Here is a 20,065-nt window from a genome sequence, read left to right on the forward strand (position 1 = left end):
ATCATACAATTCAAGTTGTATAAATTGTAACAAACAAATCCAGCAGTGAACAAGTGCAATAAAATCAATAAATGAACCCTGATAATAAAAACAGGTATCACAGTGTGTAGCAATGTCACCTCACAGGCAACAGCTTCTATGGTTTGGTTCTCAGGTGGGGTGTCTTCTGCATGGAGTCCACATGCCCTCAGTGTGTTCACATGGGTTTTATCTGGTGTACTCCAGTTTCCTCTCACATCTCAAAGACATATGTTGCATTGGAGAGCCACGTCTAAGTTGTGTGTGTGTGTGTGTGTGTGTGTGTGTGTGTGTGTGTGTGTGTGTGTGTGTGTGTGTGTGTGTGATATAGAAGAAAGTATTGCCAATTTACTTTCATTTCCTAGTTGCCTAGTAAAGTTTATGGATGGTGAGAGCTGTTCATGGAGTTACTACAGGAGTTGGATGTGACTTGAGAGCTTTGGGTAAATGAGTGGTACTAAAAACACTGTGGATAAAATAATAATGGAATTAGTCAATATCATACACCGCAGTAAATAAATGGTTCATTTTCCTTCTCTTTATTTTTTGCAGATCCACCAGAGTATTATCCAAGAATTCATCAACATTCTCAAAGACATAGGCTATTACTAGACATGCAGTCCAGGAGATCATAGATACGCTTAGTCTCATTTACCCAGGGCACTGTTTGGTTAAATGGCTTGCTCAGTGTCACACAGGAAGCAAATGGAATGTAACCCTAGAGTACAGGGAATAGTTCTACAGCGTACTACCTTAACCCTCTGCATTAACTACCAGATATCTGATTAACTATCTGGACATTACATATAACTCTATTCATGCCTTAGGAAGCTCTGTGAATATCTTCTAGTTTGCTTTTTGCAGGACTATATTGTATCATAAAGTTTTCTTTGAATAAATAGCAGTATGGTAGTACTACAGTTACCATTTCTGCTTCTCACTGCCATGTTCTCTGATTCAGCATCATGCCTAAGATGCCTTCTCTGTGGAGTCTGCATGATGTTCCTGTGTCTGCATGGGTTTTACTGGGGTTTTCAGTGTCATCCCTCAATCCAGACATACCAATAGATAATTAACTGTAGGTGTGTGTGTGTGTATGTATATATGTACATCCTGCAACTGACTTGTGCCCCATCGAGGACTGGTTCTCTGCATTAAACCTCTTGCTTGCCAGAATAGGCTCTAGATACCCTCTCCTGTGACCCTGAATAGGATGAAGTGGGTATAAAAAATGAGTGATGAGTTAGTTAATAAATTCACTTTCTAACCACAGTCCCTTTCACTTGCTTGTGGCAAACAAAGAACTGAGAGAGAATGCATCTGTAAATATGAGGTACTTTAAACTTCCTTTTTAAATAGCCTTCTATTATGCTTACTAAGAATTATACATTTAAAAGCCTTCTGCATAGCAAAGAACTTTTGGGCCTTATAACATGCATTTTATATATCCAGTTTTCTGTGCAAAACGTGCATTTCCAAATAATGACCTATTTCTGGTCAGTTTATACATCAAGCTATTCAGACAGATGTATGAAGCAAATACTTTCTGCAGCAGACTCATTGTGTTTTACTCCCTTATGTCTGTCTCTCTCTTTCTCTCTCTCTGATTGTCCTCATATCTCTTTCATGAGAAGTTTCATAAGAGGGTGTGGAACTAATTATTTCATGGAAAAATGAAATGAAAAACTTTAAATAAACCTGCCTTTTGAAGGAAACCAGGAAAAGTGAGCAGTCTGTACTTCAGTTTTCGAAAAAATATTGGATGTAGTGTTCAGCTGCATTATTAGATTTAACGAGGTATAAATGATCATGACCTTTAAATAAAAGACATTATGAAATAAGGTTTGTATAATTTATAATAGAAATATTTTAATAACACTGTTCTAAACATGTTTTCATGTCTCTTCATCCTTAGGTTTTGGCATGACCACACCTGCAACTGCAACAGGCAAGATTTTTTTGATCTTCTATGGCATGGTTGGCTGTGCTGGCACCATCCTCTTTTTCAATCTTTTCCTGGAACGTATAATCACTCTTCTGGCAGTCACTATGAGAGCTTTCCAAATACATCAGTTGAAAGTGAAAGGGGTATTTCCCGAACCTAGCCAAGGAAAAAACAAACTGAATGAAGAACTATATAACTTAATGAGCTGGAAACCATCAGTATATAATGTCATGCTCATTTTAGGAATTGCAGCCATCATAATATCATGTTGTGCGTCAGCAATGTACTCACCAGCAGAAGGCTGGAACTATATTGACTCATTATATTTCTGTTTTGTCACATTTAGTACCATTGGCTTTGGTGATTTAGTAAGTGGCCAGAGGCAGTCTTATGATGCCCAAGGATATGGCTTTGGAAACTTCATTTTTATCCTACTTGGAGTATGTTGTATATACTCTTTGTTTAATGTTATTTCCATTGTAATAAAACAGTTTCTTAACTGGTTACTGCAGTGTTTCACTTGTAACAGAAGAGCACGTCTGTCCCACAAGCACTTGAGACGACGGCATTGCATTGCAGCAGCACCTCTGTCTGATGGAAGGCCTTTGAGAAGTGAGGTTTCCATGGATACTGAAGCAGTTTATGAGAGTGAAACAGATGCACGGCGTATGTCAGTAGAAATGAGTGTTATAAGGGACTTCTTGGCAGCCTCAGCATCTGTGCCGCACAGAGTAGCAGATGCAGCCATTCAAAAAACACAGGGACTCGAATCAGGTAACCGACATCATCATAAGGTAGCCTGGAGTGATACTCAGAATGGCTTCGGACCAGCCACTGTAACAAACAATAAACTAGGAGAAACAGTGGATCATGATCTTCAAAAAGGCCTCCTGAGTGACATTGGATCATTAGCTGTAATGAACAACAAGTTGGCAGAAACAAGCGATAGTTGCCACAGTGGTGTACATGTTGGCATTAACCTGTCATCTGTGAGGAATAGTCGACTGCTTGAAAACAGTGACCACAGCCATCAACATAAATTGCCCAGCAGTCATGCCACACCTACCAGTGAGCACAAAGGTTGTAGCACACTTTCCAACACACCAGATCCTTTAAGAGACAAGCTTGAAGAAACTAGTGACCACAGTGGTCATGCATGCTCCAGTGGAGTTGGTTCTTTGGCTAATGTAAATGAAAGTCTTGTGCCGACTAGTGGTGGGGATTCACAAAACGGGTTGTCCAGTGGCATTGGCTCTTTATCAATTCTAAATAAATTTGCAGATGTCAGTGATGTTAATGAACAGAGACTTTGTCACGATGGATATTTTTCACATTTCACAGAAGCCATCCTACAGGAACCCAATCACCCTGTACATACAAGGACTGAAGATTTAGAAAGCTCCAAATGTAGTGACTCTAGCCATAGAAGGATGAAATCTGAGCAACTATCTAGTACTAAGAATAGAACAGTCATGCACTCAGGTAGTACTGACTGTATCAAGGACTGCTCAGGTGACACTGACTCCATAGCAAGCAGGAAAAGCTGGACTCATCACTGTGCTGATAATTCTGATGTTGCGCTTCTCAGAAATATTGGGTCATTAGCTGTCATGAATAACAGATTTGCTGAAACTAGTCAGAAAAATTTTAAGAAACACTTTGGAGTATCTGGCAATACTGAAAATACCTAATGTTTTTTTTTAAATAAATTTATCGGATTTACTTGTGAATCTAGACTGAAAAAATAGGCTATAATGTGTCTAGATTATTACTAATTTCTTCTTACTTGCTGTCTTTAGAAATAGCAGAGGCAATGAAGGAGTGACAAACCATTAGAAAGAGATGGTGAAAAAGAACAGTGAGCAGAATAGCAAAGTACTAGCACAGCAGTCTGGTTGATAACATTTTCAGATTTCTTTAAGAAATAGAGCCTGAATGCAACACGCATCAAATGTCCTACCATATAACGGAATACTGCTTTGGTAGAAACCAGATCATTTTTGAAATCTAAGTTAAAGAAGCTAATGACATTTCAGATGTGAGCTGGTGGATTAAGTAAATTATATCTGCATCCTTTGGCTTGACAGTCTGATGCAGACATATCTTCCTTTCAAAACAAATGACAGCATTTAAAATGAGAAAGTAATATACAACTGCAAAGCAGTTCGCTTTTGAATTTTTTTTTACTGAAAGCATAGCAGAAAAGATATTGAATATTTTCAACAAAACTGAGATACCAGGAGCTGGCAATGTACTTAGGTTTGCATGTTTTGTAGTGATGCATGTATATGATTTGTTACAGCGAGGAGTGAGTTCATTTTATTCCATAATATTCTGCACTGCACGATCTGTGCTTCCTCGTTGTACTTTTCTGCTTTATTGATAGCCAAGTCATCAGTATCATTTGCCTAGGATACTGTGACATATATTGTGTGTGTCACTGGAGGACACTGTTTGGCTTTGACATATTAACATTTAGGTTCAGCCTGAACTCTGGATTTCATTTAACAGCAATTATAGGATAATATGGAGAATAAACTTAGAAGAGGTATATCAATTGCTAAAAAGAGTCAAAATTTCACTAAAGGGGTGATAGTGTACTTAAGAGATGTACTGGGCTAGCTAAATTAAGTTTTCTGTCTTCTAACGTGGTGTGCCTTAGACAAAAATGATAAATCCCTGTTCAGGTCCTAATGTACATGTTACATTTCACATGCCATATGGCATGTAGTGTCACAGACACAAAAACAGATACACACATGCAGTGCTGTAGACTATGTGTGTGTGTAGATATATCTGTACTTATATCAATATGGCTGAGAAAGCAGCATATGTGTGTTTATATTTACATATATATATATATATATATATATATATATATATATATATATATATATATATATATAAAATTTACTATCAAATTGTCGAATGGAAAAATAATCTCTGTTCGACACACCAAATAAAAAAACATGAAAGTCAAAATGTATAACACAGCAAAATGTCAAATCAGCTGAACGAATTCAGCAGATTCGGAATTGTTGCCGACCAGATTACGTGATGTCCATATAGGAGCTCAGGTAAAGAAAACTCCTATACCTAACATCACGTTTTTTCAGGGGGACAAACCCCCTCAGCACCCCCTGCTAACTATATATAAATCCCAACTCCGAGATTGCACTACAGTGAGGAAAGGGATGAATTTCCCAAACCGCACTGTACCACAATTTCTGTAGAGTACTTTGAGTTTATATTAGCAAATGCACTGTGCATTCGCTGATATAAACTTTCGAACACAAAGATGTTCAGCAAGATGGAAATTCAAGCATCCATGTTTCTAGTTTTCCATCTGTGGGCATCTCAACTCAAGATTTTAATAGTAAACATATATATATATATATATATATATATATATATATATATATATATATATATCTTTCTCTCTCTCTATAGATATCTATCTATATATATATATATATCTATATATATATATATATATATATATATATATATATATATTTTTTTTTTTTTATATATATATATATATATATATATATATATATATATATATATATGCAAAGTATATACATTGTGTGTGTGTGTGTGTGTGTGTGTGTGTGTGTGTGTATATATATATGCACAATGTATGCATATATATATATATATATATATATATATATATATATATATATATATATATATATATATAGGTCTACCTGATAACAACAAAAGCTCAGAAGAACAACAACAAGATAACCGACACCAGAAGATCGACAATGGAGAAGACTGAAAGTTGAAAATCCCGACGCTGAGAACACCGACATGTTAAGGTAAGTGTGCGATAGGGACGGATGTTAGGGTCAGGGTGCAGGTAAGGTAAGTGTGTGATAATGACAGACTTAAGGGTTAGGGGCAGATTAAGTGAGTTAGGGTTAGGGTGCGGGTAAGGTAAGTGTGCAATAGTGACAGACTTACGAGTTAGGGGTGGATAAAGTGAGTTAGGGTTAAGTTGTGGGTAAGGTAAGTGTGCGATAGTGACGGACCTTAGGGTTAGGGTTTGGGTTAAGGTTAGTGCATAGATAATTGTGTATGGAAAGTTTAGTGTAGGTTTGTAAGGTTGTTGGTGTGCTTGTGTTGTGTGTGTGTTTTTCGGAAAAGGTATTTGTTTTGTTGATTGTCGGGATTGTGGTTTGTCGGGCATGTGAAGTTTCGTGTTTTTGAACTTTCGGTTTTGTCGTGTTGGTTATTTCGTTGTCTGTGTTTTGGAGTGTCAGTGTTATCAGGTAGACCCAGATATAAATATATATATATATATATATATATATATATATATATATATATATATATATATATTACATGCACAAACATTTTATATATATATATATATATATATATATATATATATTTATAGTACACGTGTGTGTGTGTGTGTGTGTGTGTGTGTGTGTGTGTGTGTCTGTGTATAAGGATGTATGAGTACAGCTGCATACAATATAAATCCAAAAAAAAAATATGTAAACATGATTCAGACTCAGGGAAATTGGTAATGCTTCATTTTTAGTAATTTGGGAAATTAGGACCAAAGGCTCAATTAGAGGAATATAAAATCCTGCAGGCTTATCATTTTTCATTCATAGATAAAGGCCACATGAGGCTATGTCAATATGCCCAGATGATGGTACATTGACTAGTGTTACCAGTGGGCAGCAAGACCTGTTTCTGTCAGTAATGTGACCTGAATTATGACAGTTATTGTCCAAGTCAGAACAACCTTTGTTAGGGAAAGCTGACAGACTTCCCTTTTGTTACAACCTATTTATGCACAAGAAAGAAGGAATCAGTTTGAAACAATGTAATTGTTAATGCAATTATATGGGCTTTGTGTTATGTCACTGCACATGAACCTATTTGCAGGAGATTTCATAATTCAAAAAGTGAGTCAGAGAAGTAGAAATAATTTAATTTGTAGGTTTTAAAGTATGATATATGTTAAATCATTTACACTAAACAAAATGTGTTACTTTGACAAAAGTATATAACAAAACAGACAGTTCAATAGGCTTATTCAGGTTTGATATGGATGGTGAAAATTAGTTTGTTAGTTTTTAATAAGTTTTTGTAGAGCAGCTCCCATTGGATCAATTAATTAATTGAGTGGTGGGTTATTAAGTAATTAGAAGGTGATAATATTATATTAGGAGGATGCTGTATATTTAACAGGAAGTGGGTTGGATTTTAATGGATATCTGATTGAAGTCCCAGGTATGGGATGAAAAACGCATTGATTTAGTTAAGCGTTTTATGGTTTGTTTTTTAAAGTGCTTTGTAGAGTATTTTGCATCTTATTAAGCATATTACTTGTTTTGGATCCGTTAGTTGTAGTGGTATCATTTTCATCTACACCTCTGCAGTACTTGTTGGTTCATATATTTAGTTGGGGTGAGTGATTGCTTGTCGTTTCGGACACTGGTGGCTTCCTTGTTGTAATTGTACAATTATGTTATCGTGTACAATGATGAAGGGATAGTAGTTAGCAGCTGTAAACACTGCTGGAATTGTCCATCATTAATTATGAAGATAATGCAATACAAAATGATGTCATTAAAGTCGTTTTTATTATTTGGCTTTGGTACCACACCAAGTTCTGGAATATGTAACACCACGTGGTCTACACAGTAAAATCTAATGGGTTAGGGACAACCATAATTCTGAACTACTGAAATGTTAAGTGAAAGCAATGATTACAGTTCCTGGTATTCCTACTGCAGAACATGCATCACCACAAAATTCAAATAACATAACAAAACTGATTTTTGGTGACTTTGTTACTATGCAGCTTTTTTTCTTGGAGCCTGGTTCCTGTGCCAATCATGTTGATTTTGATATATGTCATTTAATCCATGGTTAACATGCATAGTCAATCTCACCCTGCTGGGAGCAGAAGCCTTGCCACAGACGTTTGAAACCATTGTAGCAGTCTGTCAGTTGGGTTAACTAAAGGAAACCTGTGTAAACATAAAACACACATCAACTGCAAGCTTCCAACTGAGTGATCTGTTGCACAAAGAATGACACATGGTGATGGGGCAAGAGGCATAATTACTGAATGAATTTTGACAGAATACCAGCATGGCAGAGAGGTATGAGAAAGGGTGGAGCTACGCCAACAGAGAAGATGCCCCGAGATGAACTTGTAAATGAACAATGGAAGCTGAATGGAGGTAAGACATAAGCCCCAGCCAGCATCCAGCTGAAGGAAACTGAGTACTTATAGAAGTATTTGCAAGGCTACAGATGAAACTATATCACATATCTGTGTGTTTTGCAGTGGAGCTGATTGATTCATGAAGTGGAACCACTGCTTATGAGGATGTTCATACAGGGATTCTCATAACTACAGACTGGTCAGCCTGTTTTATGTCTCTGATAATGCGATGGAAGGGGTATGGAAACATAGATTGGTAAGTTAGCTGACAGTAATCAACATAGATATAATCAACAACTTGTTAGTCAAATACCCCCCTACACCATATAATTAAACAAATGGACCATCAGAAGTAAATAACAGGAATCCACTGGATGTTTAGTCTTCAGCAAGGCTTTCAAAACAGCACTACAAAGAAAGTTTATACAGAATCTAAAAGTTAAAAGTGTGTTTCTTAAGAAGTTAGACATATGAGAACTATGTTGGCAGAATGTCATTGCAAGGCATGCCCTTTCCATTGGCAAGACAGTAAGAAATGGAACGCTGCATGATTTTCAGAGCAGTGGAGGGTACAGCCCAGAGAAATTTGTTTGTTTTAGGCACTAACACTGGACCATTGAATGGGGATTATGAAATTAATTTACAAAGTAATGTGATAACAGAGATGCGGTAGGGATGGGGGGACTAGGATTTCATGCAGAAAGGTCCATTCATTAACTTTAGGAAAAGTAATCCAGGTATGAAGTGTGAGCTATGGGGGTAACTAATTCAGGGCAATGCAGAAAGTATAAGGACTATGAATGATTAACCCACAAGTTGAGTTATGGAAGGTAACATCATAAGAATGTAGCTACAACAAACAGGATAAGGTACTGGATGGCAAACTGACTGGGTCCACGACTTGAGAAATCATTCTCACACTGTGTCTGGTATTGGCCAGATCCTATGCAGAATATTGTGTGCATTTTTGGACACCTTTCAGGGAAAGGGATTTGAAGCTTATCAGCTGTACAGACTGGAGCATTACGAATTTGAGGACTGTGTAAACAGATGAAGGTACTGAAACTGCATATCTTGAGGTAAGCACAGTGTTTGTATGCATGGTATGAATCACATAGTTGTCAGAAGGGCGATGCAAAAGGTAGAAATAAAGAAGGGTTGGTAAGGATGAGGCCAGAAGTGGCAACCTGACAGGAGCTTCAGGTCTTGACTATACATACACTGTTTTTTCAGAAAGGGAGAAGTTTAGTTGTAGAATGGCCTACTGGTAGGACTAATTATGTTGGTAAGCAAGTTAGCTGAGAGCTTCAAGGGAGGCACATGCACTTGGAAAAAGGAATGGAGAGAAAGGTAAGCAGAACAGGTAGACAGAATCTGGCTCCAACATTGAGGTATTCTTGATGCATCTTTGCTTTACTGCCAGTGTGTTCATATGTCAACATGTAGGTTCATAGAAAAATCACTAAACTCCTTCATAATGTAGGAATACAAAGCATTCAAACTAATGTACTGAAAATATATTTAGAACTGGTGAGTTCGTGAAAGGTGAAATAGTGTGGAATTACTCTTAGTGTTTCAGCTTGATGGTGTTTCCTCTGAGTCCTGCCTCTTTTCTGATTTCTTAAGACTGGGGGTGACTGACATCAAAATGCAAGATGTTGAACAGGTTTGAATTCAATGCATTCTAAAGTACACTTCAATGAGAGGTACAAGTTGTTGCTCTAGGATACAAGGGCAGTAAGTAGTTTTCAAAGATTCTGGTAGGTGATGGTAAGTGCTTTACAAAATGTAACCAAATATGCATAGAACTGGCTCTGCTGCCACCAATCTGCCATTTTGTTTTGTCCAAGGTCTTTATTTGTTAACAAGTAAGATACTTCCTGCCAAAAAGTCCAAGAAGCAGTCATCATTGAATTAGGAGTGACCCATTAACCTTTTTCAATGTAGCTCTGAGAAAGGGAGGCTGATAGCAGCCTCATGTCTAAATTAGCCATGCCTGAAATGAACCAAGAATGGAAGGAAGGAAGTCTGGCAGTTCATATGTTCATAGGTGATTACTAGGCTAATGGCACAACAGCCTTTACAAGCCTAGCCAATATAACCCAGAATATGACAATATTATATATTAATTCCCCAGATATGGGATGGGGTGGTATCAGGGTAGTGGGTCTTTGGGTGTTGGAGCCCTGAGTCATTTTACAGACTGTCTCCATCCATAAGGGACATGGGCAGTATCCCTGCAGTGGTGAATTTACAGTTCCCCATCCATTTATCCAAATTCTTTTGAAGAGAGCGCAGGATGGCCTTTGTCTTATGAAGACGGGAAGTTTATTCCATTGATGAGGTAGCCTTTAGGATACAAATCTCTCTCTCCAGAAAGTTCTGTTAGAGTCATAAAAAAGGTTCAGGTCCATGGAATGCGTAACCCTTGTATAATTTTTCTTGCGAATATGTAACATTTTCATCAGGACTGGATTAGAGAATGCCTTGTGGGTCAGGCATAAGTCACCTCTCAATAAACGATATGAGATGAAGTAAAGGGATAGGGCCTTTAGCTGGTCTTCATAAGACATGTGTCTTATGGTTTGTATTTTTTTTAGTGAGGAAACCTCTAGGACAACTCTAATTGGTGTAAGTACCTTGTTAGGTACATGCCAAAGTGAGCGTTGTACTCGATTATAGGCCTGATGAGGGCTGAGTACATTGGCACTATGACTTCCTTTGATCTTGATGCCATGCTTTCACTTATGAGTTGAGCCACACAGAAGGATTTCCTCATTACTGTAGCTACCTGGTGGTCAATGTTTAGGTTACTATCTGTCTGTGTTCCTGGGTCCCTTATCTAAATTTAGAGGTGTGCTATCAGTGTTATAATTTACAGGGGTATCTGATTTACCAAAGGGTATGATTATTCATTTTTTAGCATTTAGTTTCAGACCATTATTTTGGCACCAGTCGTTTGTCATTTTAGGCCTGTTTTTAGGATGGCAGCATCATTTGGGGATTCAGTGATTGCTCCCAGCTTACAGTCATCTGCAAACTTAGTAAGCCAGAGGCCCCGAATATGGCCTTCACTTCAGAGAAGTATATATCAAATAGGAGGTGTCTTAACACTGAGCCCTGTGAGATGCCAGTAGTAATAGGGTTCTTATCAGAAGTGGATTCACCTGTCTGGACAACATGTGTCCTGTCAGTGAGCCAGTTTGCTATCCACCTGATGATGTATGGGTTTATGCCTAACTCAGCAAGTTCATTTATGATCCCCAAGTGGGGGATTGTGTCAAAAGCTTTGGGTAGGTCTAGATAAACAGTTGTACCATTTTACCCTCATCCATGGCCCTGGTGACTTTCTTGAAGCAGTCCATCAGATTGTGCAGGGAAGACCTCCATTTCACAAAGTCAAATTGGGTCTGGTCCAGTTTTGGCGATTTCTTATGTTGCTATTGATCAGGTCCATGATAATTCTCTCAATGGTCTTACAGTTAAGACTGGTCAAGCTTATGGGTCTGTAGTTCCCTGGGTCAGTTGATGGGCCCTCCTTATGCAAAGGGCCAAGTCTTGCAATCCTCCATTCCTCCAGGATAAAGCCTGTCTGGAGGCTGTAGTTAAAGAGGGCTTTTAGTGGCCCTAATAATTCTGTTTTAAGCTACTTAAGAAGCATCCTCAATGTTATAGGGATGCATGGAGGCTGTGTTTTTGGCTTTAGTGAGTGCAGTAAGGACCTGTCCCTCGTGGTGACCTGTAGGGGGATGGTTGAGGATATCTCTCTTGGTGTGGTAGGAAGTGATGGGGAAGAAGTTTGAACTGAACCTGTCGGCCAGCAGGTTTGCTATAGTTTCAGGTTTGGTGCAAGTGTTGCCATTCATGATTAACTCTGCACACTGCTGAGCATTTTCCCTGAGGTTATGAACATAATTAAAAAAAAAAAAACTTATGGTTATCTTTCACCTGGGAGGCTATCTTTGCCTTGTAGTTTGCTTTGGCAGATTTTACAGCTGTCTAATTTGTTTGTTTGGAATGGCGAGTGTCTTTTTGCACTGTTGTCTGTTCCTTCTTAGCTTTTGGGAGGATTTTTTTTTCCTTTTGCTAAATAGCCTATTTATGCTAGGAGTCCACCAGGGTCGTTTATTTTTGCCAGTAATCATAGCTTTGACTTGGACAGTTACTGCCTCCTGCAGTTGGTGGAGAGGATTAAGGCAATGAACTACTTCCTGTGGTACAGGGTCTGATTCCCTAAGCCTTCATCAGCCTACTGTTTGATCTTGAGCAATTCACTGAACCAGACTAGCAGCAGTATCCCATTTTGTATCTGATTATCCTAAATATCAATCTGACGGTAGCACTGAGGGCTGTTATATCTAGGACAATATGCCACAGAAGGTACTACCAGCTGAGCTGCTTATGACTCTCCTTGTCTATTACTCAAATCTGAAGTTGCCTGAATCTAAGAAGCCCATCCCATGCTGAACACTGTTAGTATATACCCTTTGCTCTTAATTTGATGGTAAGCTCAGACCTTACACCCAATATATATTTATTCTTATGTTGTCGCGTACAGTTGTTTGCAGGAAGTCTTTTTCCTCAGCTGGCTTTTTTAATCATGAAGTCGGGGCCAAAAGTCTTTAGGATGTCAGCCTGCAAGAATTTCATGCATTTTGTAGCTGTACACCGCTACATTTTCTGCTCCAATCTGCCCTAAACACAGTGTCTTTTATGGCATCTCAGGAGGCAGCACAATATGCATGTGTTCCTCCTAAAAGAACGATGCATCGTCAGAGATACTTGGTCATTCATTTCCTTGTCAGCTCCCACCATCCATAACACTTTAAGGAACCTTCACTTCCACAAACAAAGGTATTTGTGCTGCACTATGGTGGCCTGTGAGAATGTGATTAAAAAAAAGCATGTCTGCTTGTTTGCAAGTCAACATATTTAAAGCTCTTAGAGTGCCTTAGCAGAATTTTGTTGCTCCAGTCTCCACTGTCATTTAGGAGACTATATAACAGTTAGGTGAATGATAAAACGCTGAAGCAACATAATTATAAAGATGCACACACACACACACGCACACACACAATATCTAACCATGGACCTTAATAAAGAAAAACATACTGTAGAGGGCTGTGCTGCACCACCCTAACAAAAATGTATTAAATCAAAGATCACGTTCCTTCACAGCAATTGATATATTTTTGTTGGGGGTTGAACTCTAATTTGCAGACATACTGACATGTACAGGATTCAGTGCTTCAGAATTTCACTGTTCAATTAGTTGTAGTGATTTAATTTAGAGCCTCCTCATTACAACTTTGCTTTCTAATAGGTACCAGAGGTCAGGGCTGTAAACAACATAGTTATCCAGAAGCAAACTGAAGCACAGTTTAAAACACGTTTATTCTATAAATATATAACAAGCAGTCTAAAGGGAGTTCTTATTAAAACCACTGTTTAAAAAGCAACATTTGAATTATGCTTCAAATGGAACTGATAGTTATGTACATTTTCTAATAAAAGTGCATGCACTTTACATTTTGAATGCTGGTTATAAAAAGAGCCATCAGTGCTGTATTATTAAAAAATAAAGTTTTATCATGTATGCAAGTGAAGATCAATGGTCATTTGCTGTTTTTTTCAGAATGGTAGAGTTAACAATTGTGTACATTTCAGAAAAGGTCAATAAATTCTGTATATTCACTTACTGTAATACCTTATGACTTCCCCATAATTATTAAATGTCACCTGATCAGGACTGAAAGAAATTGGCTGTGCTCTGGCATTCAAAAAATCTGTTTCTCAAGATGAGACATGGAATCTGCAAAGAAACAGTGACTGAAGCAGAAGCGTGAAAACTGCAAACATGAATCTGTACAGTGAATGCCATCTATGTACTTGTGCTTTTTAACTTCTGGATGGTTTGACCTATAGCCGTTAACATTTAAGATGAAAAAATAAACTTGTACCACTCATTTACTATTGCGTATTGCTGTGTTATATGTAGGTGCGGGTATTTCCATTGTCTGTAAGTCAAGTTAGAAAGCACCATTAGAGAATCAGCTTGGGAGATGCAGTCAAGAAAACCAAAACTACTTCTGCCAGCCTCCAGGGAAGATAGGGGTTAGAAATGAGTAACTGATTGCTTGTAGGCATTTCTCCTCTCCACTGCTTCATACAGCCCACTCTTCCCCTGGAAGGTGATAGCAGTAGAGAGAGAGGAACTTTTTTTTCCCATCCAAGGCAAGAGGAGTGTTTTTTAGCTTGAAGGCACTAAGCTCTCAGCCTGTAACCAGTCCAGGGTTCAGCATACAATGAGTGTTAGTGTCACTAACTTCCATGGGTGACAATATTTAAAGACTATTCTGCCATCCTTGAAGCCATCAATCCTGTGGGATCGCCAGTCTCCTCTGGGGATTCTACAATGGGAATGAACACCTAGGCATATGTCCCACCCCCTTCCCCCGAACCCCCTGAAAAAAGGTGAGACCCCATAGCTGCACCTCTCCTCCCTTTACCTGTCAGCCCCAAGAGGCACCTGAGACACTATCTAAGCTTAAGTCACCTGAATCATAGCCCAAGGAACTGGCTGCTGACCCTAACCATTGGGAGCATGTAGATTATGTAACATTCTGGCAAGATGTGGAGAGCATTAGAGAACGTGAACTAGTCTAATTTTCCAATGGATCTGCTACACATTGTATCAAATATGATTCCATTTATACAGGTGGTTCTTACCCTTCATTTATAGAGTGCAGTATAGTGGGACAAACCTTATGACTCTAGTTACCTGTAGAGCTGAAGCAGTTTGTACCAACAGATAGGCTCTGGTATGCAGGGATAGGATACCCTGACCAGAATGCTTAAAAAATCCCTAGCATACCTCTCAACTATCCCTGATGTTGGCCCAAAATTTTGCTCTGTCCCTCCTATTCTCTCCTAAAACTAGTGGGTTTTGGAGAAAAAATGTTGTGGATTACACTTAATAAATAATAACAATTATTAAACTTATAGACTTTCATACTGCTTAACAACTTAGCACAGGTAATCTGGATAAAGCCTAAAATAATTGTGGGACCCAAAAATAGGGACAGATTTTAAATATTGCTTTTACAAACTTAGGAATGTTGCTAAATAACATGATTTGTGCTAGCATGTATTTCTTAAAACACATGAAGTCTGAAACTCAAATGTATATCAATATTTACTGATTTCTATTCTCATTGATTCACCAGAAAACCACCAACTGTATGAGAAGCAGATCAAAAACATGAGGCAAAAATCTGGACATTCTTTGAAAATCTGGACAGTTGAGAAGTATGTCTTCTTTTACTTCAAAAAAATGGATGTTAATTAACATTCCCATTTTCTGTCAACTTTTCAAGCTAATGATATTAATATTTTAAAAGGTGTCCCTGATTTGGGGCATTTATACCTAATTTATTCTGAAGGAAAGAGCCTGATAGCTTTGATCCTTAAACAAACCTAAAAATACAGAACATGTAATACACTTTTATTTAGTTAGTTGTTGTTGCTCTCTGCACTGGACTTGTATTTTAATGACTGCATTCTAAATTGTTTGTATTTATTGATATGCATAGAACTAGGTATCTGCAATCAAGCTAGACAGTAAAAGCAGAAAGCATTTTTTCCATCCTGGTTACACACATTAAACTGTAGACGTGGGGTGTAGTAAAGGTTTCAGAGTTTCATTCTCACCTCATTTACTGCAAATAGTGGTAATACAGGTGACGTAGTTTCAGCACAGTCATATATCCAACCTAGCATAAGGTTTTATAACTGTCACTGAAGAGATATCTAACACTGCTTTGAAAGCCGAAGTGCAAGCCATTACTTCACTTGCTATGCTTTTTCCCAAGTTTTACTTTAAAATTAAACAGCTGTTTTTCTCACATATATTTCATAAGGTATGGCACAAAATTCAAGCCCACACATGTCGTTTTATTTTTTCTGAAGACCTAAGACTGGCTGTACAACATAATGACTAGAATAAATAATCTGCAAGCCTGTTATATCATGTGTACTCTAGTTTGATTCATGTAGCCTTCACTTGTCTGCAGTGAGACAGAACAAATTATTTATCTTTAACTCCATCTAATCCATCATTAATTTAGTAATGTAAATCCTAAATTTAAAAAAAAGTAGTTCCAGTTGGTCTTTTTCACCTAGCAAAGACAACAATCAGTGAAATCGTACAGTAATTTATATTGAGAACAAAAGACCTCCAAATATGCAAGCTGTTACTGCAAAAGCTAAAGTGATTACATTTGTCACCAGAAAGAATGAAAACAAGCAATGCAAAATGCTATTAAGAGGTGACGAGTCTCTCCACATGAATAAACATAGGCATCTTCAGCAGAAAAAATAAGTTATTATCCCACTGTAGAAGATGCTAATAATACCGCATCTGGATTAATACATTCTAGAGCACACTGCCATCTTTGTAAAAATATAAACAGGATGAATGCAGTTCAGAGGAAGGAAATGAAAATGGCTGAAGGGTCCTGTTATTATGTAGTTAAAATATTAAAAGTGTTACCCAGATAATAACGAGGAAGATTTAAATAGAAATAATAGGTACTGTGAAAATAATACAAGATGCTTACAATGCATTTATTCAATAAAAATTGACCTATAACAAGCAAAGCTGTGTGAAGTGAGCTGAAAGATGTTGTTGCCTTGAGCAAAATATATGCAATTATGTCAGAATGTCAGCAGATACACAAATAGTTCTGTACACTGCTGTGCTTCTGGCGATGAATGACTGCAAGAAGGTATGAAATTCTCTGTATATCCTTCACTTTACCTTACTCTGAAGTTATTTGCTGCTGACCAATCTGTTTTTTAAACAACTCACAACTTAGTAAAAGTAAGTGTCTCAGTTTCTGTGTCATCTTGTGCCCACTGTTTGCACAGTGAAGCTTGGTTTACTGGTTTTGTAATACCATGTTTGTCCGCCGGCCTAAACAACATATAATTCTGGACTGCTGGTTTTGTTAAATTAAATGTATTAATGAAAGAAAAAAAGAAAAAGAAAAAAGTCAGGTTATGCAGTGCTATATAGTAAATCACATACTAAGAAAGTGAGGCAAACAATGGCACCCTCCTCTGTACCCCTACTGTATGATGCAGGAGGTCAAGTAATGGAGCTCAAGGTCAACAGAATCATTCTAGAGGTACAAAAAGTATGTACCACATACATTGAAAACCCAGAAACAATTCATATTTACCTCTTTATCTTTATTAAAAACTTCCCTAAGGACCTCTTTGTTTTATCATAGATAGATTGTGGAATGCAAATGCAATAAATATAAGGAGAACTGGTCACATTTAAAATGTTAGCAAAAGTTTATGATGAAGCTATCTAACTAGTCACATAAACTGAACATCCTCCACCTCTTCTATTTTTTTCAAAAAGAATGATGACCATTATACAGAATGATGTAGGCCTATTCTTAACACTGAACCATGTTCCCATGGTCAAAATGACGTCATCTCTCACTGGCAATAATTCTTTGCCAAGTTATTTTTTTATAGAGAATTAATGAGTAACATGTGGGGGTCTCCTGGTCAACCACAGTGTTAACTGCAATAAGACCATTACTTTTTGAAGCATTGTAAAATTCTTTTACTTACACAGTCATTCACTACTTCAAGAGTATGGTGAATACTAGAAGTGACTTCCACATAGTCAATGTTGTCATCCTGCATATGATTTATATTAACCATATTAATAACTCCATTATCATCATTGATAATAAAATCAACAAATTTACCAAAATTCTCCTCTGCTTATACTTGTAGTCTTACTATAAATAACAAGGGTTTGCACTTCCAATATTTTTAAAACTTTAACAACTGGGAAATGTACTGGTCTTCAATGTCTCCACTCATTTCCATACCTATCTCAGTATATATACTTGGTCCTTTTTACTTATGTACCTAGTACATTCATTGGATTCCAAAGCCCAGCCCACCATAACATTGTTATACATTTTTGACATAACGTTAAGCACCCTCTTCAACTTGTAAAATTAGTCTGTCTCTTTCCAATGTTCTTGAGTCTGCCTTGGGATATCTTCTCAGTGGGATGTACCTGGAGACCTCCTATGGGAGGTCTCAGTGGGTATTTCACAAGATGTACAAATTGCCTCAACCAACTCCTCTAACCCAGAGTAAAATAACATAAACTGTCTCCCTTTAACCTAGAGAAGTAGTTTCTCTACTCTGAAATCATTCAGTTTTAACTGAGCTCTTATTGGACCACAAGGACTGATACCAGCAGTCCTGTGAAGGAATTTCATTTCCATCCTGTGTATCTGTGACCTAATGCTTTATATCACTGCTCAAAGCTTGAGTCTATAATGAAAGGGGGGGGTACATATATGAATGTGTAAACTGAATACTTACTTATGAAATTTAAAGAGAAGAGGCTTTAATACTGATCCATGTGAAGTCCCCTACTGCATTCTACTTCTGACAGAGCTACGTACATTCACTCCATTACCACTAAGATAGTTATCTACCCAATTAACCTAGATGTATAGACATTTATGATGCAGTGAACCAAAATTCATAAGATCCAAGAACATAGATCAGTTACATTCATTTTATGACAAAAAGCACTCTTTATCCATTTCAATATTCTGTTGCACAATATGACTAATAAGAATGCTGTTATAATTTATTGTCCATTTATGTTCCTCAGTACTACATACGCTACCATAATAATAACCATTTTTAGCAAGGTAGGCCCACTGGTCATACAGTCCCTTTTCAGGGGTGACCACTGTATCTCTGTTCTACTCTTTCACAACAGTATTAGTATTAGTATTAATATTAGTACTAGTATTATTAGTGCTACCACTAGTACTAGTATTAGTATTAGTATTGGTATTGTTCTGTTCCTAGTGATGCTACACAGATGGCTGAATATTACTTGCTGTATATTTAGTTTTACCAGTCACTTATAATACGACTCTCTGCTTTTTTTTGTTGTTCCCATGTCATGCATTATAATCAAAGTAATGGAGAATTTGACTAAAATGCAGAAATATTTCAAATGAATGAAAGTAAGAAAAATAAATATGCAGTAAAATAGTGTAACATTGTATAATATTGTTACAATAGAACCACAATGGAAAATGACTTCTTCTAGGAACAGGTATGCTTTACTGTTCTCTACAAAAAATAACAAACAGTATCAGAAATTAGCAAGAACATCAGACTATCCATCTTGTCGTTTTAGGATTCCATATAATAACTGCATGTTCTTTATAGTTAAAGAACTTTTTTCAAAGAACAGTCTGTGTTCTTTCTTGGAATATTTACTGAGCTATTCAAGTGTAGTTTCAGGAGAGGAATTATCTTATTTATAAGTCATTTGCATGTTAACTGCAGTGGTGGTGCTGCGGTAGCATTGTCGCCTCATAGCAAGACGTTGTCCCGTTCGATTCTCAGCTAGAGCGTCTTCTGTGTGGAGGCATACGTGAATGGGGTGTGCCTTCGTTGAAGGTTGTGCATCAGGGCTGGTAACCCGGTACGTAAAAATCCACTACCAATCATTAGCGGACCGGAGTTCCGCTGTGGCGACCCCTAACCGGGAAAAGCTGAAAGACACAAACATAAGTCATTTGCATGTTAATTTTTCAGTGCAGTGGAAAATTCTTGGCTTCAGCTTGCACCATTAGCTTGCAGCATATCGGACCATTTGCTTATGTATCCAGGGCTAATGAGAAATTCCCTTCTGCTTCATTTTTTTTTCTGGATACTGGTTAATGTGGAGACTCCTTCCATCACCAGGGCTACAAGCCTCTCCTACTGCCTCTCTGTTCTAAGGCTGTGGCCGGCACAGAACCTAAGGGCATCCTGGAGGGGTTGTGCTTTTG

General features: G+C 37.6%; 1 protein-coding gene across 1 annotated transcript in view; it reads left to right on the forward strand.

Annotated features, from left to right (window-relative positions):
- LOC122805541 (potassium channel subfamily K member 13-like) overlaps positions 1-4,795 on the forward strand; it is a 405,074-nt gene extending 400,279 nt beyond the window's left edge. Inside the window, exon 2 of the mRNA XM_044075755.1 lies at positions 1,934-4,795. Coding sequence (XP_043931690.1) covers positions 1,934-3,654 — 1,721 coding nt within the window. The 3' untranslated portion in view covers positions 3,655-4,795. The remainder of the gene's footprint in view (positions 1-1,933) is intronic.
- The last annotated feature ends 15,270 nt before the right edge of the window (positions 4,796-20,065 follow it).

The sequence above is a fragment of the Protopterus annectens genome, chromosome 6.part1, assembly GCF_019279795.1.
Source record: "Protopterus annectens isolate FY-2018-M chromosome 6.part1, PAN1.0, whole genome shotgun sequence".
NCBI lineage: Eukaryota > Metazoa > Chordata > Ceratodontiformes > Protopteridae > Protopterus > Protopterus annectens.